Source organism: Entelurus aequoreus, linkage group LG07, assembly GCF_033978785.1.
Source record: "Entelurus aequoreus isolate RoL-2023_Sb linkage group LG07, RoL_Eaeq_v1.1, whole genome shotgun sequence".
Taxonomy (NCBI): Eukaryota; Metazoa; Chordata; class Actinopteri; order Syngnathiformes; family Syngnathidae; genus Entelurus; species Entelurus aequoreus.
Genome location: NC_084737.1, coordinates 47,149,809 through 47,175,479, shown reverse-complemented (window position 1 = coordinate 47,175,479; position 25,671 = coordinate 47,149,809). Strand labels below are relative to the sequence as shown.

General features: G+C 41.5%; 1 protein-coding gene across 2 annotated transcripts in view; it reads left to right on the top strand.

Annotated features, from left to right (window-relative positions):
• LOC133653935 (potassium voltage-gated channel subfamily D member 3-like) overlaps positions 1–25,671 on the top strand; it is a 318,445-nt gene that overhangs the window by 290,570 nt on the left and 2,204 nt on the right. The window contains exons 4-7 of one of the 2 annotated variants that reach the window (XM_062053780.1): positions 8,121–8,222; positions 20,027–20,059; positions 20,170–20,262; positions 22,248–22,501. In XM_062053780.1, coding sequence (XP_061909764.1) covers positions 8,121–8,222; positions 20,027–20,059; positions 20,170–20,262; positions 22,248–22,501 — 482 coding nt within the window. The remainder of the gene's footprint in view (positions 1–8,120; positions 8,223–20,026; positions 20,060–20,169; positions 20,263–22,247; positions 22,502–25,671) is intronic. The other variant, XM_062053781.1, reaches the window with a different exon arrangement.

Genomic DNA, 25,671 nt, shown 5'->3' with positions numbered 1-25,671 from the left:
AGCCAGGTGCATTCATTTTGGTAATATGGAAAAAATAGTATTTTTTTTTGTTATAGGTTTAGTTTTTTTTCCTACCCAGTTTTGATTTTTATTTCCTGTTTTATTTATTATTTACTAGGACTGAAGGAGTATCGTCTACTTACACATTTGCACATATACCAAATTAGGACTAGGACTCAGGGCTCTTCAAGTATTAAGAAAGGCAGCAACAAATGAGCAGTAAAGGAGAACAGCAATAAATAATACATGGAAAATAACATAAGGCGCTTAACAAGTGGAAGGACTGAGATTAGCCGGCTAAAATCGCAGTGTGGAATGAGGGAGATAAATAAATAAATAACGTGTGATTACCGTATGTAGTGGCTGATGCCTAGTAGTGTCTTTGTTTGGCATTGTGCAGTGATGCACATCATTTTCTAATGCATTTTTTATGTAGTTTATCTTTCTGAGCTGACTGAGCGTTTTTTTTTGTTCAAATAATCAGCCTATGTAGCACAGTACATGTAGCTTAATCCAATAGGTGCTTCAGTATATATGTATAGTTTTACCTGCTGCAATGCACTTGCCCATCATAGTTGAGACTTATTTGTTAAAGTTCCCTTTCTGTAATGCTTTGAATTGCACTGAAATATTCATACTTGGAAATTTCGGCAATGCTTAAGCAACGTTTTTTTGTCTTCTAGGTTCTTACTCTGCATTGATATTCTACACTGTTAAGCTCAAATACTGAATCATAGGAATACATATTCACAGACTCGTTTTGAAACCACATGTTACAGACATTTGTTCAACAGGAGAAGCAGTTGCATTTGTTCCTTTCATTAGGTACAATGCAGCTGTGCATGAGAGTTTCCTGCATTTTGAAAATGTTCTACTTTTTCACATGAGCAGCTGTTGGCTACAAAAAACAATTTGGCTTTTTATATACATGATAAAGACATCATTGTTTTCTGTCTGATTCATGAGCAGTAATTATTAGCACCTGTCGGTCGACGTATAGAAGAAGGTGCCTGCCTTCGTTTTTGCCATTTTTAGGTGGCCCCACTAATTTATTGGTTGTAAACCCTGTGCACCCACCCAAAAATAGTCTGGATTCGCCCCTGTTGCATGGCAAAGATAATTGAAGCCAGTGATGCTAAACATACATTTTTGAGGTATTACCATTATTAAAAGTTAAATTGTTCGTTAACTTTTCTGACACTCAGTATTTTCCAAAATTATACAATGCAAAAAGTATCATTTTGTAAAATATTGAGTACCCCTGTGTTACATGGCCTTTCCTTTTAACAACACTCAGTAAACATTTGGGAACTGAGGAGACCAATTTTTGAAGCTTTTCAGGTGGAATTATTTCCCATTCTTGCTTGATGTACAGCCTCAGTTGTTCTCCGTTGTGGTATTTTAGGCTTCATAATGCGCCACACTTTTTCAATGGGAGACAGGTCTGGACTACAGGCAGGCCAGTCTAGTACCTGCACTCTTTTACTATGAAGCCACGCTGTTGTAACACGTGGCTTGGCATTGTCTTGCTGAAATAAGCAGGGGCGTCCATGATAACGTTGCTTGGAGGGCAACATATGTTGCTCCAAAACCTTTATGTACCTTTCAGCAATAATGGTGCCTTCACAGGTGTGTAGGTTACCCATGTCTCTCTAAGTCGTCCTCAGACGAGCCTTCCATCGTTGCTTCCAGTCATCCCGATTCTCCATACATTTGGCCAGTTCCTTGGTACTCTGAGCTCCTGCATCCTTCTTGAGTACATCCACGTATGTTAGTGTGGGACGTCCTCTTGACCGATGCCTATGTGTTGGTTCCCACAGTACCAATTTGCTGGCTGGCAGCTCCTGATGCCTTTGGCAGTGCCCTGCTAGTCTCATTCTCCTTACAGCAATCTTCTCGCTCACCCTTGGTATTCCCCTGTAGAGGACTCTGTTGGTTACGTGCGCACTCTTGTTGATGCTATGCACTGCACGCAGCATCCTGGTGTAGCAACCTTCCAGAGACCTCTCCAGGGTTGGCTTCAGGGTCCAGCATTCGCTGCCATAGAGGAAAACGGACTCAACTGTCGCGCAGAAGAAGCTGAGTTTGATTTGGCGGGGGAGGTTGGAGCTCCATACACTGGTCATGCCGTTCAGGGCCCTCCATGCAAGTGCCTTCCTCACTTTTAAATCCTGCTCAGTTGAGTTGACCCATCCGCCCAGGTATTTGAAGTCCTCAACTTCTTTCAGCACAGTGCCTCCTGCTGTTATCAGGGGTTGATGTTCTGGTGGAACATTGTAGGTCATGACCTCAGTTTTCTTGGCATTTAGCCTAAGGCCAACCTTGGCGCACTCTAGCTCTACCCTTTGTAGGAGTTCTTGTGCTTGTTCCACGTTGTTGGAGAGCAGACTGATGTCATCCGCATAGTCAAGGTCTGTCAGGACCACTGCCGGTTGTCGACTCGACTTCCTTGGTGTCAGCGTGAAGCCAAGTTCCTGCTCTCGCCCATTTATTGCCTTCCTGAGCGCATGATCAAGGACTATGATGAAGAGGAAGGGGGCTAGTGTATCTCCTTGTATAACTCCAGTCAGGATGTCAAACTCCTCGCTGTTGCCATCTGGGGTCACCACCCTGGCCCTTGTTCCTGCGTACATGGACTCTATTGCTCGGAGTAGGTTCGGAGGAATACTGTATGCCTTCAAGATCTTCACCATCGTGCCTCGATGTATCGAGTCAAATTCCCGCTCAAAGTTGAGGCGGGCTTCCTCCACCATCCCTCGTGCTGCTACGACCTCTGGGTGTTTGGATCGTCTGGAGGTACTGACTCTCTCCATCATGGGCACACACAGCCTGGTCGCCTCCTCATTCGCAGTGACGAACCTCCTGTATTCTCCACTTGCCTCCGCTCCCCTGTCTAGCTGCTGGAATCGTCTCCTCATCTCCTCTGCGTATCTGGTTTGAAGGCCAGGGTCACTTGAGAAAGCTTTCCAGTTATACCGGATCTTGGGACTTGGTTTGGGGACCCTGAGGCTCAGGCAAACTCTCATTGAGACCACACGGTGGTCTGAGCCCACAGAACTAAAAGTGCTGTATGGCTCAGCATTCAGGATGGAGTTCTTCCATTTCTTCCTCACTAGGATGTAATCTAGCTGCCGTAGTGTTCCTGAGGCTCTGTCTCGGAAGGTCCCCCTCTTTCCTGTTCTCTTCCGGAAGATGGTATTCGCCGCCAGTAGCTTGTGTTCCATGAGGAAGGCAGTGAGGTAGGTGCCGTTGCGGTTGGTAGAGTTGTGGTAAGGGAAGGGTGCGTCCTCTGGTCCAAGCCTTGCATTGAAGTCCCCAAGGATTGCCAGGAAGTTGTGCGCTGGGACGCCACGGACCGCTCTTACAAGGTCCTCAAAGAACTTCTCCACCACGTCAGATGGTGCCACATTGGTGGGTGAGTACACGACTATGACTGTTGTTACTGGGTTGCCCGAGAACTCTGCGCTCAGAATCCTGTCGGTGTGGTGGTAAACCCGACGGAGAGCCTTACGTGCCCGTGGGCCCAGCATTAACCCTACACCGCCTGTTGCGGCCTGGGCCTCGTTCCTCCATGCAGATGCAGAAATGAACGTGCATCTCTCCACTCTGCAGTACAGGATGGGGTCATCAGTGTGCACGCTCCTGTGTTCTTGGACCCCCAGGATCTCCACTCCCCGTTCCTCTGCACAGCGTGCAAGTTCTATCAATCTCGCTTCTTCTCTCGCTGTGCATGCGTTGGAGGTTCCCATAACAAATGGTCTCCGACAGCGCATGAGTGCATTGGACGGGGTGCTGTGTTCGGACAGGACCCTCCCTGGGACAATCCCAGGGTTTGAGGTCCTGTCGTCATGGTGTCCTCCAGGAGGAGGACCAGCACCACCGTCCGCTGCGATGTTCCTGCGGACTCCCGCCGCTGGAAGTATAGGATTTGGGATGACTTTGTACTCCATGGTTGGCTTTACTATGCTAATAGCGACTGTGGGGCGCAACTCCTCGCAGTCCCGGTTTTAGTTCAGAGTGACCTTCTCCTAGACAGGTTGCCATCCAAGGCTTACGAGCCCCATCTGCCCGAATGCGGCAGGTAGCACGGGGGTACATCTTACCCGTGGCGGTATTAACCCGACCTGACTACTATTAGTGCCCATGTCTTGGGCACTAATACACCCCCATACCATCACAGATGATGGCTTTTGAACTTTGCGTATAACAATCCAGATGGTTCTTTTCCTCTTTGGTCCGGAGGACACAACGTCCACACTTTCCAAAAACTATTTAAAATGTGAACTCGTCAGACCACAGAACACTTTTCCACTTTGCATCAGTCCATCTTAGATGAGCTTGGGCCCAGCGAAGGGCAACAACACACTTTCTGGGTGTTGTTGATAAATGGCTTTGGCTTTGCATAGTAGAGTTTTAAATTGCACTTACAGATGTAGTGACGAACTGTAGATATTGACAGTGGTTTTGTCATGGGTTCATGAGCCCATGTGGTGATATTGTTAACACACTGATGTCGCTTTTTGATGCTTTACCGCCTGAGAGATCGAAGGTCACGGGCATTCAATGTTGGTTTTCAGTTTTGCTGCTTACGTGCAGTGATTTCTTCAGATTCTCTTAACCTTTTGATGATACAATTTGCTGACGCATTTGTTCAAAGTGGTGACCCTCGCCCCATCCTTGTTTGTGCTGAGCATTTTATACCCAATCATGGCATCCACCTGTTCCCAATTAGCCTGTTCACCTGTGGGATGTTCCAAATAAGTGTTTGATGAGCATTCCTCAACTTTCTCAGTTTTTGCCACTTGTGCCAGCTATTTTAAAACATGTTGCAGGCATGAAATTCCGAATGAGCAAATATTTGCAAAAAATAACAAAGTTTACCAGTTTGAACATTAAATATCTTGTCTTTGCAGTCTATTCAATTGAATATAGGTTGAAAAGGATTTGCAAATCATTGTATTCTGTTTTTATTTACGATTTACACAACGTGCCAACTTCACTGGTTTTGGTTTTGGGGCATACTGTATACCACAATAATATTGTACCGCGAGATTTTTATGTCATTCCATCCCTACTTAACAAATAAAATGAACTAGCTGCATGGACAGATAATTTCACAGGTTTTTAGTATATTTTCCTCAAATCTAGTATTTTTATCTAATGTTTTGTCAGCTCTTTGGTGCAGTGCACTTTGTTGCTGGAGATGGAAGTAATCATTTTGAAATCACGATCACTTTTATTGCCCATGTTGCTCTGAAACCGAAGGAGAAGATGTTCACAAAGGTGGGCTGTGCCACCCCTGATCTAGGCAAGGCCGAGAACAGGTGGGAAGAAAAAAACTCGGAAATGATGTATTAAATTACAATCACAGCTCTGCGGTCCATGTTGCTGCTTATGCGCAGCTAGATTTTTTTTGGAGGTGCACGTAAAGGTCTGCTGGAGGCGTCAAAAATATTAGTGACAAAATAGTCCAAAAAATTTAAATCAATGTTTTTGTCTTGTCTTTTTTGTCCTTCCTCACGTGGGAAAAAATATATCACTTGTCCACTGTAATGCTGGTTTGGTCTTTACTCTTCAACACAAATAAAACAACACACTGACTGTGCAAAGTCTTTTTCACGAAGGAAAGAAAATCACTGCATTTGATTGTATTTAGACAGCTATAAGATTATCACTTATGTAGGACATAATGTACCACTCACACTTTTAGTTAGAAGGTGTGAATCCATCAAATCAACACTTAAATAACTGACACGTCAGTGGAGTTATAAAAATACTGTGTGTGTTGTGTGTATTTTAACAGACTTTGGTCATTTAGTGTGTGGGTACTGTAGGTATGAGAGTCATCCTTACACACATGCATACCCTGCAACTCTTCCGTCGGGTGCTTCCTTCAAAGCACAGCTGGGCCTTTAACGCAGCCACTTACCTCCCAAAGGAGCAGGAATCTATCAGAGGTCTGCAGAAAAAGGGATTCAGTATAGCAGGGCATATTCTTAACACCCCCTCTATTCCGCCCATACGCTGCCTGGCAACCATCCCCACAGTCACTGGCTCACGCCTGCGTGTCCGAGAGACAATCCCAGTGGTTGAGTACAAATACACAATATATAAAAGGTTTATCGCAAAGGTCTTGGGAAAACGCTGCCGACACATGAGGATACAATAGTGTTGTTTTGTGAGAGATGAAGATAAAATAAAGAGTGATGTGTGGTGGTGAAGCATCATTCGGCCATCCAGGCGAGGCATATACTGAATTAAGGGTGTCCTGATATTGGCAAATAAACAAGTATCGGTTTATATCGGCCTGCATCTAACCCCGAAAGGGACAAGCGGTAGAAAATGGATATCCATCCATTTTCTACCGCTTGTAGATCCGGATGGATGCATCTAAACTCGCTATACAAGCAATCCGCCCGCATGTTAACTTGTGCAAAGTTGGACAGCCATTTAACATTTAAATGTCCTCCAATGTGCACAACAAGGTTGGCCTTTGCTTCTATTTGTACTCAAGTCATTTAGAAAAGGTAAGCATGGTAGACTATAGGCTACTCGGAGCAAGCAGCTACACAACAGCTAAGCACACAATAGCACACAAGCTAGACATTTGTAATAAGTGTTCTTAATTGAACAATATTGCAGTCTAAAACAGCACATTTGTCAATACAAGTGTCAAATAATTATAGTTGGATATTACTTACGCATACAAAGCCTCCAAGGAAGAAGCTTGTTAGAAAGTATCCAGTAACAAATGTGTCCGCGTCATTCAATTTGCTGCGTCATCAGCTTAACTTAATGAATTATTGTGACCGCGTGGTGTCGCCAAATACCAGTTGGCTGTCAACTTCAATTTAAAGACAGTAGGAATTCCAGATGATTAATAATAAACAGGTTAGTGTTTTTCATACCTAACATTGTTCTCTGTTTGAGTAATTTCACTTAATCAAGCCTCTTCTAACATCTCACACTACAAATTGATAAAAGTATTTATGATTTCTGCTGATATCTGATCAATATCTGTATTGGCCAAGACGCAAAGCTCCAATTGTAGATGTGAAAAGGTCGTAGCGGGACATCCCTATTAAGAATGGATTAGAATTATTGCTGCTAAAACTTCTTATTTCTATATTGCATTTCTATATTGCTACCTGTCGCCCATTATTGTTGCATTTGTTCAGTAGTTAATTACCATATACAATTTTCTTTCATCCGTACAATTTTCTGTCCCGCTTGTCCTCATTAAAGTCGAAGGTACAAAGTTTTTTATTTGGCACATAGTTTTAAAGTATGTGTAAATTCTTCCAGTGAAATACTCAATTAACCCGGCCAGCAGTGCACAGGCCCCCCTCTGAAGAAGCTCCGACTCTGCTCATCCCGTACACAGCTCACACTTCCTTTGATGGGAATACATCACTCTCCTTTCAAATTCAACAAGATGACGGGCCAGCACACGCTGAGGAAGTGCAATTTGTTTGACAGCAAGTTTTAATGGAAAATGGCTGGCCTTTGAGATGTCAGTGATTCCATTAACCTTTAAAATCAGTTGTTCTGTAAGCTTTTTTCTGTGCCTGTGACTTTATTCACATTTAGCAGACGGTTTGCCTGCTTCAAAATGATATGTGGAATATGTATTTTGTAGTTATTGGAAAGAGGACTGGTACGAAAAACAGGAACAGCTAATACATAATGGATTGGATGATAGATATAAACCGTTTCATTCAATTGTTATCATATTAACACAATGACAGCGTTCATAAAAATGGATTCCCAGCCTGGTGCAGCGCTTCTCTGCTTAATTCTTAAAGGGTTTACTGCAGCAAGCCGAGCTGCTGCTGCTCTCAGTGGTTCTCCACCCAAGGAATGTGTGTTATCATGCAGTGCCCATAAATCATTCATAAGTATAGCAGGAGATCAGAGTGAGTTATCGCCACAGATCAGAGGGAATGATCTAGCAGCGTATGTTTGATTTGATCCATAAGATCACAACTAATACATGAAGCATGAGAAAGTGGTGTAGCTCATCAGTGGGACGAGTCAAAGTGATTCCCCAATCAGTTTGACGCTGAAGGTGGTGCAGGCTTCGACTTACGTGCGCTTTTATTGTCTGCTTCTCTTTGCAGAAAGCCCGCTTGGCCAGGATACGAATTTCTAAGACAGGGAGCTCCAGTGCCTTCCTCCACAACAAGCGGAATGGCCTCTTCAATGAAGCTTTGGAGCTCACGGTAAGACCAGACTGTTCTCCTGCATCACTGCTGCTTACATTTCTTGTGGTGACCAATAAAAGTCCAACTTCGGCATTTCCCATCAACAGAAATACTTGATGGTTCTATGAAAGTTGTTCTTTACAGATTTCAGAACAGATATAAAATCATATTTCATTCACTTGTCGAGGTCTTCAAACTTGCATTGCATCCATTAGAGCAGTGGTTTTTCAACCACTGTGTCGCGGCACACTAGTGTACCGTGAGATATTGTTTGGTGTGCTGTGGGAGATTATGTAATTTCACCTAATTGGGTTAAAAATGTTTTTTGCAAACCAATAATTATAATCCGCAAATGTGCCGTTGTTGAGTGTCTGTGCTGTCTAGAGCTCGGCAAAGTAACCGTGTAATACTCACATATCAGTAGGTGGCAGCAGGTAGCTAATTGCTTTGTAGATGTCGGGAACGATGACGATGGTTTTCAGGTAAAAAAGTATCTTACGCTTAAACCAAAAATAAACAAAAGGTGAGTGCCGCTAAGAAAAGGCATCGAAGCTTAGGGATGGCTATGCAAAACGAAGCTAAAACTGAACTGGCTGCAAAGTAAACAAAAAGAGAATGCTGGACGACAGCAAAGACTTACAGCGTGTGGAGCAGACGGCGTCCGCAAAGTACATCCGTACATGACATGACAATCAACACCAAAATAGGAGCACAAGACAAGAAGTAAAATACTCCACACAGGAAAACACAAAAAACCTCCAAATAAGTCACGGTGTGATGTGACAGGTTGTGACAGTACACCTACTTTGAGACAAGAGCTATAGTGATGCATGCTTGGTTATGGTTTGAATTCATATCCAACAATTGCTAGAACAACTTTTTACTGTCAATATCGGCTGTTTAGTTTTATTTTGGTGGTGTGCCTCGGGATTTTTTCAATGAAAAAAATGTTTCTTGGCTCAGAAAAGGTTGAAAAACACTGCATTAGAGTAAGGTAAATAACTTTCTGCATCAGCCAGCCAGTGAAAGGTATTTTTCTTTAATATAAGCAACGTGGCTGGTTTGGTCAGCATGTGGTTTTATCTACATGAAGGAAATATTCATGCACACTAGAGATGAAACGATATATAAACATTTTATGTCACGGTTATCATGACCAAAATGATCACGGTTATCATTACTATCGTGGTGTTGTTGAATGTGCTCAAAAAGGTACTTATACACACACTGGACTCTTTTGACCAAGTTTTTTCCACATAACTAAAATAAATAAAGGCCCTGAGATTAATTGTCCAGGGTGTACCCCGCCTTCTGCCCGAGTGCAGCTGGGATAGGCTCCAGCACCCCCCACACCCCGAAAGGGACAAGCGGTAGAAAATGGATGGATAAAATAAACACACCAATGTTTTGTATTTCTTATGCTTCATTGATAGTGTTTTAGTCTTAGTGTTTGCTGTTGTAATGTCTAAGCTTTTATGGTTTTGAATATTGGTGTGTAATGTAACACTTCAAGATTTATTTAAATGAACCATCCATAACAACTTATTATAGCTTTGTGGCGCCCTACTCTGTTCAGCGGTCCTTGAACGCACCGTAAAAACACCTCCGTCTCCGTATAGAATAATCACACTGTCTTCCTTGTGGTCTACATAAGGAAGACATCGGCCTTTTATTTTATTATGTAAAATGTAGTTTTTTTCATCGTTGGATGAAACAAACTACATTTTATGGTAATGGTTGGTGGTTCTTTGGTTTAAAATTCTACATAAATGATGTTTTACAGACCATCTTCAAGCCGCTTTCTGACCGTCTTTTCAGAACGCACCGTCTTACTTACGTGCCTCCACTTCGTCCGCGTCTTCTCCTCGTCGGCCATGTTGTATTTTTTAGCACTTCTATATCAAGCTTACTGACGGACATAACTTCAACGATGTGAACACCCTTTGAGAAGAAAAGAGGAACATTTCTATCAGCACAAAGTGCTGCCACCCAAACCCCGAAATACATCAACCTCATTCGGCTGTCTTTTTGACACTTACTTAATGTAATGTACCACATCATTTTTTTTATTTTTTGCTAGATAATGTACTAACATTATTATCATGGAAAATGTAATGTACGATTCTATAACATGCATGCCAAAAACTCAGAAAACTTTCCCATTAGGCAACTCTATTCTTTAGCCCCGCCCCCCTCTATACTTCCGGTGTCTCGACCTCACTAGCGAGCTTGTTTCGGTGTCAACCATGGTCTTAACTTTTTTTCTTCTATTTATTTTGGAACGCCAAAACAAGCTTGCTTGTTAGCTACTTAACTTGTTGTCGCCTCCGTTAGCTATCAGAGCCACAACATTGACGGCTGTCTACTTTGCTGCTAATCATATTAGCTTGTCCTGCAACTCAATGCGGCATTTCGGCAAGAGGAACCGCGAGTACATGCGACTGAGGAGAGCGTTCGACAAATTTTGTTTGGATTGTATTTTTATTGCTATTTCATTAAAAATCGCGGAACTAATGTTTTGACGTAAAAAATAATGTTTAAAAATGCGGATCACACGCCTGTAAGTCCGAACTATACGCTACTTTGCATTAGAAATGGTAAGAGCGGCGGATGCATGTGCATGTACGAGCCAGTCAGCCCCACATCAAGAGGATAGAGGAAAAGAAGATGTCATATTCGAGAAAAACTTCACAGATTGGGCAAACTCCAAACGTCTTGTTTGGAGGATGTATGAAGGCAAGACTTTTTATAAATATCTTCGCCATGCCTCCATGGTTTGATTTCAAAATTGTGGGACGTATGCAGATCCCAAATACACAAAAACAGGTACTAATAGGTAAGAAAAGTTGGTTTTGCACAATAGATCACATTTAAGAGAACACAGCTTGTAGGTTCCATGTGCACAATTGAATATACACTATATTGCCAAAAGTATTTGGCCACCTGCCTTTACTCACACATGAAATTGAAGTGCCATCCCATGGAATTGTCCAAAATGTTTTTGGTATCCTGGAGCATTCAAAGTTCCTTTCACTGGAACTAAGGGGCCAAGCCCTAATCCTGAAAAACAACCCCACACCATAATTCCTCCTCCACCAAATTTCACACTCGGCACAATGCAGTCCGAAATGTAGCGTTCTCCTGGCAACCTCCAAACTCAGACTCGTCTATCAGATTGCCAGATGGAAAAGCGTGACTCATCAGTCCAGAGAAGGCGTCTCCACTGCTCTAGAGTCCAGTGGCGACGTGCTTTACACCACTGCATCCCACGCTTTGCATTGGACTTGGTGATGTATGGCTTAGATCAGGGGTGTCAAAGTCAAATGGACGGAGGGCCAAATAAAAAATTTAGCTACAAGCCGAGGGCCGGACTGTTCGAATGTTCATTGAAAAATTTTTAAATGACGCATATAGTCTAGTGAACCTAATTGAACCTACTGAAAACCTAACAAATATATTCCAATATGATCAGATAAATAAAGCAATATTTTCTTATGGCTCTGTCAGTAATCTTTAATTTTCAACAGACACAAAAGACAAATTTCCTTTATATAAAAATCCCCATAACATGAACATTAAATGAAAGAAACCGGTATTCAAGGCACCATCAGTAGCCTATATTTTCTATTTTAGCAAAAGTGGGCTAAATTTACTTCAAAGAAAAAAACAATAATAGCAATTTTCTATCATCCACTCAACTGAAATATTTTTAAATATAATTAAATTGAAATACAATAAAATAAAGTGCAAAAATCTATAAATCAAAAACAACACTTTGTTTAAGGAGAAGTAACATGCAGTGAAAACAAATATTAAACTGTAACTTTTAAACTTGAATTGAGTAAAAACTCTAAATATGTGATTGCACAGTAATGTTCACATTAAACCCCCCTCCTCCCTCCGTGGGAGGGAGGCGAGTTGGGTGCCCGAAACCCCCCGCTGGTTTCGGCCCGCCCCTTGGCGCGCGTGGCACGGCGGGCTCCGCGACCCGACGGCTGGCCCTCGTGGCTTGACGGCGGGCGCGTCCCGACGGGCCGCGCGTAGGGGTCAAACGCAGAAGTCTCAGGGCCTCGTGGTGAGGGGGTGGCCTGCGGGTTTCGGCCCGCTTGACCCCCCCGCTCCGCTTGGCGCGCGCGGCACATGACGGGTTCCGCCACCGACGCTCGGGCTGCAGCCCGACGGTGGTGCGGGCCCGGCGGTGACGCGCGGTTTGGGGAAACAAAGCAGAAGTCTCAGGGCCTCGGGGCCGGGTTTCGGCCCGCCCCCTTGGCGCGCGTGGCACGGCGGGCTCCGCGACTGACGGCCGGGCTGCAGCCCTTCGGCCGGCAGGCGCGTCCCGGCGGGCCGCTCGCCCCCTTTCGGAACCTTGGACCGGCATCCGCTTGGTGCGTGTAAAAGATCTGCGGTCTAAAAAAAAAAAAAAAAAAAAAAAAAAAAAAGATCTGCGGTCTGCGGGCCGGTTCTAATAATAAATCAAGATCATCCCAAGGGCCGTAAAAAACCTTCTCGCGGGCCGGATATGGCCCGCGGGCCTTGACTCTGACATATGTGGCTTAGATACTGCTGCCCAGCCATGGAAACCCATTCCATGAAGCTCTCTATGTACTGTACGTGGGCTAATTGGAAGGTCACATGAAGTTTGGAGCTCTGTAGCAACTGACTGCGCAGAAAGTTTTTGCACTATGCGCTTCAGCATCCATTGACCCATCTGTCAGTTTACGTGGCCTACCACTTGGTGGCTGACTTGCTGTTGTTCCCAAACTCTTCACTTTTCTTATATTAAAGTTGACTTTGGAATATTTAGGAGCAAGGAAATTTTACGACTGGATTTGTTGCACAGGTAGCATCCTATGACAGTTCCACGCTGGAAATCACTGAGAGCGTACCAATCTTTCACAAATGTTTGTAGAAATAGTCTCCATGCCTAAGTGCTTGATTTTATACACCGGGCCAAGTGATTAGGACACCTGATTTTCATCATTTGGATGGGTGGCCAAATACTTTTGGCAATATAGTGTATTTTAGTTGCCTGGCCAACAATATGTTCATATAAGTTTAAATTGGGGTATGTCGTTTCTTAATGGGGAGATATGTTAATGTCTCTTTTTTTCATGTTAGCACTTAAGCTAGTGAGCTGGTGCCAGACAGTCTGGGAGTTCATCAAAGTGCAATCAATGTTATTGATTGTAATCAATCACGATTTTTCGATCATCTTAATTTAAAATGGTCAAACTAATCATCAGGAGTTTTGCCGGGCTCATCATTATTACTGTTTATCGTTACATATCTGATGCACACCCACTAATCAACCCAAAAACACTTATTTTAACCACTTGCTGTAAGTTCTATGCCATCATACATTTTTCAGGTTTACGTCATGTGATTGTTTTTAATGTAATGTGATTTATGTATTCAATTGTCATATATTGAACGCAGATATGTGCTCGCTTGATGAGATTTTTGGTGACAGATAACCTTAATTCCAGGGGACTTCACAGTTTCTCCAGGTATGGGGTAAAAAGTCAATTTGCACCAAAACACTCACACTCATGTATCATTACGGAGCTTTTTGCATGATCTGTCCTTAACTTGTGATTTAGGGCTATATAAATAAACATTGATTGATTGATTGATTAACAAATTGTATAGTTTCGAAATAAAACACTTCATGCATCTCACTATTTAACATTCTAAACTACCATTCAGCAGTAAAACAATGGTAAGCGCTTAAGTCTGATCTACTAAGCTCCAAATACAACACGCTAACTATAAAATTGTGTGTTACGGGTGATCTAGTCAGACTGTGTGTACAATTGATATCAAGTGCAAAAGTGGTGCAGACTGTTCAATTCAAATGAGGTTTGTGCTTGTACTACCAGCTGTCACCAAGGAGACACTCATTTCCCTCCACATTTATGTTATCATATACTCCAACGGTCCGATCTGTGCTGTTTCAGCACACGCCACTTTTTCTGAGCGATATGGTGGAGAAGTGCCATCTAGACTAGAGATAAATGCTTTAAAATGTAATATGGGAAATTATCCGTATCGGTTTCAACCTCCCGATTTTCCTGGGAGACTCCCGAATTTCAGTACGCCTCCCGAAAATCTGACAGGGCAACCATTCTCCCGATTTCCACCCGGACAACATTATTGGGGGCGTGCCTTAAAGGCACTGCCTTTAGCGTCCTCTACAACCTGTCGTCACGTCCGCTTTTCCTCCATACAAACTGCGTGCCAGCCCAGTCACTTAATATATGCGGCTTCTACACACACATACAAGTGAATGCAATGCATACTTGATCAACAGCCATACAGGTCACACTGAGGATGGCCGTTTAAACAACTTTAACACTGTTACAAATATGCGCCACACTGTGAAACTGTCAGGGTTGTCCCTGACAGTTTGGTCAAGTTTTAGTTTGCCTCTGCGTTTGTCTTGGTTTCCTGTTCTTAGTTTCCTGTCAGTGCTTTTATTTTGTCTTCATTTCCTGATTCTCCCTGAGTGCTTTGTCCCCTCAGCTCGTTGTAGCTCCGTCTACTTTTGTCCACTCCGCTTTAGTCACAGTTCCTTCGTGTCACAGTAAGTGTTTTTTTGTTTCTTGTCCATAGTGTAGCCTTTGTGCTATTTTAGTTTATAGCCTAGTTTGTTCTCCGCCGTGTGCGCGCCTTTTGTTTGTTCCCTTTTGTTTGTTTTTTGCCAAAGTCTTTAATTAAATCATGTTTTCTCGCACTACGCCTGCCATCATCTCTGCACCTTGGGGTTCGTCACCAACAAACCTTGACAGAATGATCCAGCCAAATTCGAACCTCGCAGAGATGTCCATGGCGGAGAGGCTTAACAAAGCTTTGGAATGCATGGCTAAATTAAAGAAAAGTTCGGCCGCTTTTAAAGCCCTCTCCCACCCACCCCTGTCGTCTGTGGGCCTAGCTGGGGACGTCTGGGATCCGTCCCTTGGGGGGGGGGTTATGAGTAGCTGTGCAGCTGGGGAAGCACAGCTACTCACCCCAGTGGGTCTGCAAGAAATGGCGCCATCCTCTCCGGTGGACCAGCAGGGGTCTCCACCATCCTCTCCGGTGGACCAGCAGGGGTCTCCACCATCCTCTCCGGTGGGCCAGCAGGGGTCTCCACCATCCTCTCTGGTGGGCCAGCAGGGGTCTCCACCATCCTCTCCGGTGGACCAGCAGGGGTCTCCACCATCCTCTCCGGTGGGCCAGCAGGGGTCTCCACCACCATGCACTCCGGTGGACCAGAAGAGGGCGCCACCACCATGCACTCCGGTGGGCCAGCAGCAGAGGGCGCCACTACCATGCACTCCGGTGGGCCAGCAGCAGAGGGCGCCACTACCATGCACTCCGGTGGGCCAGCAGCAGAGGGCGCCACTACCATGCACTCCGGTGGGCCAGCAGCAGAGGGCGCCACCACCATGCACTCCGGTGGGCCAGCAGCAGAGGGCGCCGCCACCACCCTCTCCGGGTGGCCAGCAGAGGGCGCCGCCACCACCCTTTCCGGGTGGCCAGCAGAGGGCGCCGCCACCACCCTCTCCGGGTGGCCAGCAGAGGGCGCCGCCACCACCCTTTCCGGTGGGCCCTCCCACGCCGGCGGTCGAGCCGCCTCGACAATTGGGGCGGCGGTCAACACGCCATCACCACCTGACTCTTCCCCGCTGGTTGCGGGGACACTTGGCCTGGCGGCCCACCTATATAGAACCTATTTTTATCACGCCGAAGGTGCTCTCTGAGAGGTGCCGATGCTGAGATGGTGCGTCTGGAATGATCCAGAAATGCATGCAACAATGTAAAAAATGCATGTTACAAGCAGTGTTTTCATATAGGAGATATATGTTAATAATATATACTTTAACGCCGAAACATTTGCCAGCAGAAACCAAAATAGATTAGTTGAGTTTGTTTTGAATAGCCCCTTAAGTCATCCAGCAGCTATACAATTGTAAAATGATATTGGTGAATAGACGAAATGTCTAATATTTTTATTTCTGACAGTCCAAATATGTTGTCATAAACATAAGATAAGATTTTCTGCCCATCGTCTGTTTGCAGCGCGATCGCCTCCTTTCTCAAAGCTGTTTGTGTGTAACTGGGCTAGTTTGCATGCACATTTCAGACGTGCTAAATATATACGGGACAGTACGAAACCGTTTTGGTCTTGATAAATCACATTGTGAGAGCGAAATGATTATGTTTGCATCCCGTCTTGCGAGTATTGTGGGCATTCTCATAATCAGCATATATTCTGCACATACATGAAGACACGTTAAATAGATCTTGCTCCCTATTTTGTTCATTTAAAGGGGAAGGGCACTTTTTTGACGGAATTTTGCTTATCGTTCACAATCCCTATGAGAGACAAGAACTCATGTGTCTTTCATTTTCTGTGCATTCTAAATCGGAAAGAACTGGTTGGAAGAGGCAGGTAATGGAGATTTGCTCTATTCCGCTATAAAGCTCTCTAAAAACATCCAAAAACATCTATCAACGTTTTATATACACACTGTAAGTATATATGTAATGAAGTAACAGGCACATTCATGATAACATGTAATATTTACCTTTTTTGGTCATTTTAGGCATACAGAGGTGTATTATTTTCACAAATGCATCACAACGTTTGCTATTTCCTTCAACAACCACAACAACTACGAATCATGGCAGACTTCATGAGAGCCAACAACGACTACTTTGGGACAAATGATAATCCAAAATCTTTGATTTTGTTTTGCCTGAATATAAGAAGAATGAGCGACAAGTTTTACAAACTGGGTGATGAGCAGATCCAGCAAGTACCGTATTTTTCGGACTATAAATCGCTCCGGAGTGTAAGTCACACCGGCCGAAAATGCATAATAAAGAAGGAAAAAAACATATATAAGTCGCACTGGAGTATTAGTCATATTTTTTGGGGAAATTTATTTGATAAAACCCAACACCAAGAATAGACATTTGAAAGGCAATTTAAAATAAATAAAGAATAGTGAACAACAGGCTGAATAAGTGTACGTTATATGACGCATAAATAACCAACTGAGAACGTGTCTGGTATGTTAACGTAACATATTAGGATAAGAGTCATTCAACTAACTATAACATATAGAACATGCTAGACGTTTACCAAACAATCTGTCACTCCTAATCGTTTAATTCGATGAAATCTTATTCGTCTAGTCTCTTACGTGAATGAGCTAAATAATATTATTTCATATTTGACGGTAATAATTTCACACATAAGTCACTCCTGAGTGTAAGTCGCACCCCCGGCCAAACTATGAAAAAAACTGCGACTTATAGTCCGAAAAATATGGTAGATGTATTTAAGTGCTGAAAAAGAAATACAAACGACATAATAAAACAATCACTTACTGTACGGTATCTGCTCTCACTGGGATGCCGACTGATGGGATGTTTGTATCTTCCTGTTTAGATGAAGAATTAATCATAATCCTCAGGCAGGTTAAAAAAATTTTTTTAAAAAGTGAGCACAAACGAGCGTCTTTTCATGTCTTTCTCACGTTCTACAGGTCTAAGTAGAAGGTCAAAGTTGACCAACTTCTCGGTTTATGGTCACAACCTTCCACTATACAGGTGGTGGATCATGCATACAATTACAATGTAAAACATCACATACTTCCAGTTGCTTTATTACAGCATGACCGAAAAGGAGTAAGAAAAAGCAGAGCCTATTTAATCCTACACTTTTTTGTATCATAGCAGTTTTAACCCATTTGTTTGTTCTCAATTTGTAACACAACAGTGAAAAGATATGAGTAAATAAATAAACAAATATACAATGAGTAAGTAAGTGATTATGAACTACATAAATAAACAATGATTAAAGTTCTGATTAATAAATAGTTAGGTAACTTATAGTTCGCCTATGAGATAAATAAGATTTTTTTTTTTCACAAGGGTTCAACACTTTGTGTTTGAACAGTCTCTTGAAGTGGATCATATCAGTACAGTTTTTCACTTCTTCACTTAATCCATTCCATAATTTAATTCCACATACTGATATACTAAAGGTCTAGAGTGTTATGTTATACGTGCATACACATTTTTTAAATTATATTTTTTTCTAAGGTTATATTTCTTCTCCTTTGTTGAGAAGAATTGTTGTACATTCTTCGGTAGCAGGTTATAGTTTACTTTGTATATAATTTTAGCTGTTTGCAAATGCACCAAGTTGTTGAATTTCAATATTTTTGATTCAATAAATAAAGGGTTTGTATGTTCTCTATATCCAACATTATGTATTAATTTAACTGATATTTTTTGTAACACCGTTAGTGAATGAAGCTCACATTTGTAGTTATTTCCCCATATTTCTACACAATAACTCAGATATGGTAACACTAGCGAGCAGTAGAGAATATGAAGTGGTTTTGGTCCAGAACATGTTTTGATTTGTTCATTATTAAAGTATTTCTTGCCACCTTATGTTGTATATTTTTTATTTGGGATTTCCAATTAATTTTATGATCTATTATTACACCTGAAAGCGTGATTTATTTTACTCTTTCATTGTCTACTTTGTCTATTTGTATTTGTGTTTGACTCTTCCTTCTACTGTTACCAAATAACATTATTTTAGTTTTACTGAGATTCAAAGATAGTCTGTTTTTGTCAAACCATATCTTTAATCTTCCGTTATTATTTGTATTAGCTTATGTGTGTTCTCTCCTGAACAATCTGCAAATAGTACTAACTTTAAGTCCTTTGTAATTTTACAAATGTCATTTATGTAGAGATTGAACAATTTGGGGCCCAGTATTGATCCCTGGGGTACGCCACAATACATATTTGAGGTGAGATGCATAATTTATTATCTGGAATGAACATATTGTTCCTGGTTTTTGGATGTTTTTATATTATTTCCATCAGCTTCATTGTAAGCCACTTTGTACCTGCCTTATATTACACATTAGAATGCATAAAAAAAGTAAATAAAAAAATATAATTATATCATTAGAGTACTTAAACACAAGTTATTTACACTAAGATTCAAGTGCTGCCTTTTATCCATGTCAAGGATCATTTGAGCAGCTTACCACTTACCCACATAGTCCACTCCTTAAAAAAGCTTGATGAACATCAGTTTGTGCAACGCAAAAAAAAAATCTTTATTTGCAAAGGTAATAATAAAAAAAATCCTTATTTGCAGAGGTAATAATAAAAAAACATTTTGGATCGATATCAATGAAACTGACAGCGTTCTTTTCATTTCACTTGGGGGACAAAGCAAACAAAAAACCACGACCTGTTTTTCAATAGTTTCTTAGATTTATGACAGTGAAAAGGTCTCGCTTGTCTGCATGAAAAAGTGGTTTCTCAAAAGTGTCAGCCCTAAAATATTTCTTTGGGCCGAATAAAATAATAAATGTCTGTATGGTAAAAATGTGACCACATACGCAGTTCATCTACTCGTTAGAGGACCCACATCAGCCAAAGGCTGCGTTGTTTATTTGAGTCACATCGTTTTATGTCCAACCACCAGGGAAGTAGAAATATCGCCCTCTTATTCACGCACATAAACACAAGACCAAAAAAAAAAAAGTAGTTATGAAAAACAAGTCATTATTAACGCCCCTCGGCAGAGGCAACATGTTATGTACTGTACATCCATTAGGCTCACAACTCAATGTTTTGGCTCCATCGATCTCAGCTGAAGTGTCTCCTGGGTTCACGCTGATAATGTGACCCTTCGCCTTCTGCTGAGGCGGTGCCTGCTGTCTGATCTCAGCGCTGAACTCCAAACACGAGTAAAAGTGTGCCTGTCTGTTCTGCTTTGTCTCCTTCTCTGACTCAAGCAACTTCCGTACAAGATGAACCTTTCAGATCAGGTACTGAGACTGCAGCTGCCAGCATCGCATCTCCCACATCTGTTTAGAGTTTCCTTGAAAGACAGGCCAGCACGCTGCTCATTTTCTAACGTCTGCATGTGTCATTGCAGGGTTCTATTGAGGACGAGCAACAGATAAATAAGTCCACCTCTCTGTTGGAGAGCCAGCGCCATCACCTGCTGCACTGTCTGGAGAAAACCACTGTGAGTTTACACATGCCCACATATTTGATTACTAATAGAAGGAGATTTTCACAAAAAAGTCTCTTTTTTAATAAGATAACCATACTGTACAAAGTTGTGAATCCTGACATTTTTAAAAATGAGATACCGTTACACAATGCAGTTATGAATTGCTTTCAGCTCTCCAGATATGCACTAAAATGTACCTTGAGAGGCCTGACTAAAAGTACATTGAACTTATGCAAGCATGAAAACAAGCAGATTTTTTTTTTGTGCAAGAAATAATATATAACTGCACATATACTATATGTCCGTGGTGAAAATATTACAAATATGGACTGTGAATGATAATTCTCATTTTATGATAAAGTAAAGTGCCTCTCTCTTGTAGCTAAAGTACAGTAAACAAACTATTAGAACATCTCTCAATATAATGTATTGCGGTAAATAAATGCAAACTGCTACAATAATCCATACAGCGTAAAACCAAAACAGGTCTATATTATTTTGAAAGGGCACAAATTTTGGGTACAATTGTTGTGTTGAATATGAGTATGCCAGTTGACCTGGTGTTTTGCCTCTAGGTGTAAGCCCACTAATTGGGTAAAAAATGCAGGCCGCCCCGGGCTAAATTGGGGACATAAACAGGATTGTATTTGGAAACTCCCCAGATTATAAAAACATTTTCAAAATGTTTTGTTTGTGTGAAACCATTTTTAAACCTTTTTTAATGAAACTTTAATTACATTTGATGCATGTTTAGTACTAAAACAAATTCATGGAAAAATACATGTTTATTATTCTTTTTCTTTGGAAAATAACAATTATAAGACCAATAAAACATAAACCCATTTTTTTGAGAGACGACCAGCAATGAGGTGCACCACAGAAAACGGTGTGACTGAATGGGGAATTGTGTTACTATATTCTGAACAGTGAAGGGCGGGAAGTGGATAGGAATATGTTGCACTAACATTTAATATTAGGTGCTCTGTCATTCATAAGTTGACATTTTAGATGCGCAAAATGGGGCCCACCAATGATGGCGGGGCTCTATGCAGAGCGTGTAATCTGCGTTGTGGGAGGGGCGGCCCTGCATGCACTGATCTTATGATGCACACTGGGTGTTTTGGCCTTAACATTGGACACAGTAAACACCATTACACCCAAGACTATAAAAATGGGCCAGCAGGACTAGCTTTAGCCAATCGTTACTGATTTCCATCCACCTTGTGGGTTGCATGAACAGGAAGTATCTCCCTATAACAAGGAACTTGTACATGAAGTCAGCAGACAGTGGGCAACATTTCAAGTACAATACATTTCATGTGAATACCAGAGGTCACATGACTTGACTCGAGTCAGACTTGAGTCGCAAATTTGAGGACTTGAGACTTGCTTGACTAACATGGACTGACATGACTTGAGACGTGACTTAGACTTGAGACTCGAAATGACCTGACTTTTTTTTTACTTAAATGTTTGCATTTTTTTTTCATTTTTTAAAAGTTTGATTATGTTAGAAATTGAGTTTTATTTTGAAACATGATATGGTGATTTTTTTTTAATATTCAGCAGGAACACACAGAAATAATTAGATTCAATAAAAATATAACAAGCTATTCTTACATTGTTAACTTACATTGTAAAGCAGCCTCAGAAAAGAGTGAAACATTGATTTTGTTAGCATTAAATATGCATCTTAAAGTCAATATTTTGTACAGACACTGAACTTTCAAGGTTTTCTCTGTGAAACATGCCTTTGTGAGCATTTTAATTTGACTTGCTATAAGCCCAATAATTATGACTTAATTCTCACCACCGTGCTGGAGACTTTATGACTTGATACCTGCCTTTATCTTGCATATGAGTGACTTACCCCCACACCTGCTAAATTCTAACAGCCGTGGAGAACCTTTTATGAAAAACGGAAAAAAGATGTTGAGATGCCGTAAAGATCTCAATTTGTCTTCTTCTGTTTGGTCTTGTTCTCTTGATCTTCGTAGAACCATGAGTTTGTGGATCATCAGTATTACCAGCAGAGCTACATGGATGCTGGGCTGCAAAATTACCCATCTCGGAGCCCCTCCCTCTCCAGCCAAGAGGGTGTGACGGGCACGTGTTGCACCCGTCGCAGCAAAAAGCACCACAGCCCTTTGGCGAACGCCAGCGCCCCGGCACTCATGCAGCCTTTGACGCATGCACACCAACAAGGCCTGCAGGAGCTCAGCACCATCCACATTCAGCCCCTCAGCACCAGGTATGCTCGCTGACTGCCATGTTGCTGCAGGAATGAACACAGCATATAGGATGATGCGGTGGAACTTCAGTTTTGGCAGATCCTTGCTTGACATTCTAACCTTGCTAGCAAACACAGAACACTGGGGTCCAAACTTGAGATTTACACAACTGAGGCGTTCCTCACGGCACCCTTTCAAGTCCTCTCCTTTTTGGCATTTCCACTTTTTTTTTTTACAAATTTGGTTTGTGTAACTAAGGTGTTGCTGTAGCTTGTTTACTTCAGATGAAGTCAGTAGTCAATTTTCAACTTCTTTAATTATACTAGTACTGTTCCTCATTTTCCCTTTTAGGTCCTCTCTTTTTTATCATTTGGGCTATTCAACTGTTGGTTCAGTTTAAAAAGACTTGTGACACTCACATTTTTGCAGTAGATTCTGAAAAACACCAGAGTGCTGTCATAGTGATGATGATATTTGACCAGCTGTAGTGCTGGAGGTCCTTAAAAACAGAAAAGCGCTCCTGTAACTCTGACAAAACAAATAGACCAAAATCAAATGTCTACTGTAGAGGACACTGGTTCTCTGGAATATACAAAATTAGACTAATAGTGAAGGAAGAAGTCTAGCCCCCTGGTCTTTAGCTTTCTGGAAATGTGGCCCCTAATCCTACTGTAACTTCAGACCCTAACCTAACCCCACCCCCTAAATCCATCACTAACCAAAAACTCGAACCCAATGGCCCTGAATAATTTTGTCGTGACAGAATTTTTTTTCACACACCCTGATTTGTATTACCATTTACAACAGATTTGGGAAAATTACAGCCATATTAAGGTTTTCAATCCAGCCTGCTGGACGTTTCCAAAAGTTGTTGTTTCATCTTTCACATCCAAACTGTAGCTGCCATAATGATGTGTAGTGCTGTTTTCAAATTACCGTTGGTCTTGAACTATATAAAGTATTTCAGTGGTTGGAAGCTGCGCTGATATACGAGTTATTACGGTAGTCTACGTCACAGCAGCTCAGACAGGCACCAAGCAGTGTGGGCGGGGTTTATTTCCAGAGATGTCAGCTTGAACAGGCGCGGAAGCAAATTTGGCAACAAAGTTCTGCAGAAAAGTGGTATTATATCAGATTGTAGGTGGGTTTTTTCACCCTCTTCCTTCACATTTTGCTGTGTTTGTTGCGTTTTGCTTGATCGTAAAAGTTGTCGATCGAGGAGGTGGTCTGAGAAGTAATAGAGGAGCGATGTTTGTATGTTTATATTTAGTGTTTTATTGTTCATAGTTAATATTGTAAAACCCACATTCTTTATTTAAATGTACTTTCTGGGTGTCTCTCACAGTAAAAAAAAAATAAATAAATGGTTTCCGTTTTTTGAAGTGGTCTGTCATAATGTTTTTAGCATTCTATCAGACATTATTGTGACTTTTTGTATTAGTGTTCCTTAAACAAGGGACCCAAGCAAGCATATATATATATATATGTACACATGTATACAATTATAATATATATATATACATATATATATATACATACATATATATATATATATATATATATATATATATATATATATATATATATATATATATATATATATATATATATATATATATATATATATATATATATATTATAATTGTATACATGTGTACATATATTTATATATATATATACATATATATATATATATATCTCCATCCATCCATCCATTTTCTACCGCTTATTCCCTTCGGGGTCGCGGGGGGCGCTGGAGCCTATCTCAGCTACAATCGGGCGGAAGGCAGGGTACACCCTGGACAAGTCGCCACTTCATTGCAGGGCCAACACATATATATATTATAATTGTATACATGTGTACATATATTTATATATATATATATATATATATATATATATATATATATATATATATATATATATATATATATATATATATATATATATATATATATATATATATATATATATATATATATATATATATATATATATATATATATATATATATATATGGGTACGGAAAGTATCCAGACCCTTTTGAATTTTTCACTAATTGTTTCATTGCAACCATTTGCTTAAACCAAAAAAAGTTTATTTTATTTCTCATCAATGTATACTCAGCACACCCATCTTGACAGAAAAATCAGAAATGTAGACATTTTTGCTAATTTATTAAAAATAAAAAACTCAAAACTCCCATGTACGTATGTATTCATAACGTTTGCTCAAAACTTTGTTGATGCACCTTTGGCAGAAATTACAGCCTCAAGTCTTTTTGAATACGATGCCACAAACTTGGCACACCTATCTTTGGGCAGTTTCGCCCATTCCCCTTTGCAGCACCTCTCAATCTCCGTCAGTTTGGATGAGAAGCGTTAATTTTCATCCACGATGTCTCTGTACATTGCTGCATTCATCTTTCCTTCTATCCTGACTAGTCTCCCAGTTCCTGCCGCTGAACACCATCCCCACAGCATGATGCTGCCACCACCATGCTTCACTGTATGGATGGTACTGGCCTGGTGATGAGCAGTGCCTGGTTTCCTCCAAACATGACGCCTGGCATTTACGCTAATGAGTTCAATCTTTGTCTCATCAGACCAAATAAGTTTGTTTCTCATGGTCTGAGAGTCTTGCAGGTGCATTTTGGCAAACGTCTTTACTTCTTTGGCTTCCGTTTACCATACAGGCTTGATTGGTGGATCGTCCTTCTGGTAGATTCCCCTGTCTCCAAAGAGGAATGCTGTAGCTCTGACAGAGTGACCATCGGGTTCTTGGTCACCTCCCTGACTAGACTAAGATGAATGCAGCGATGTACAGAGACATGCATATACACACACACACCCCTTACCCCACCCCACGCCTTCACCACCGCTTGATTCCCCTTCGGGGTGATGGACGGCTGGCAGCGCTTCATAGCAGCAGTCGACCTCCAGGGCCCCAACCACTCCCACCCCCACCCCCTTTGTTGCGAGTTGTCGTGATTAAATGTAACATGTTTATGTGTGCATGGCATGGAAGTTTTTTCCCACTCCGGACTAGGCCCCCTTAGGAGCCCAGTCTAGATTGTATTTTTTACTCATCTTCTTCCCCAGCGTTTTACCTTTGAACGGGTTTGTGCTGAAAACATAGTTTTGTTGTACTTGTTGCAATGACTTTGATTGATTGATTGAAACTTGTATTA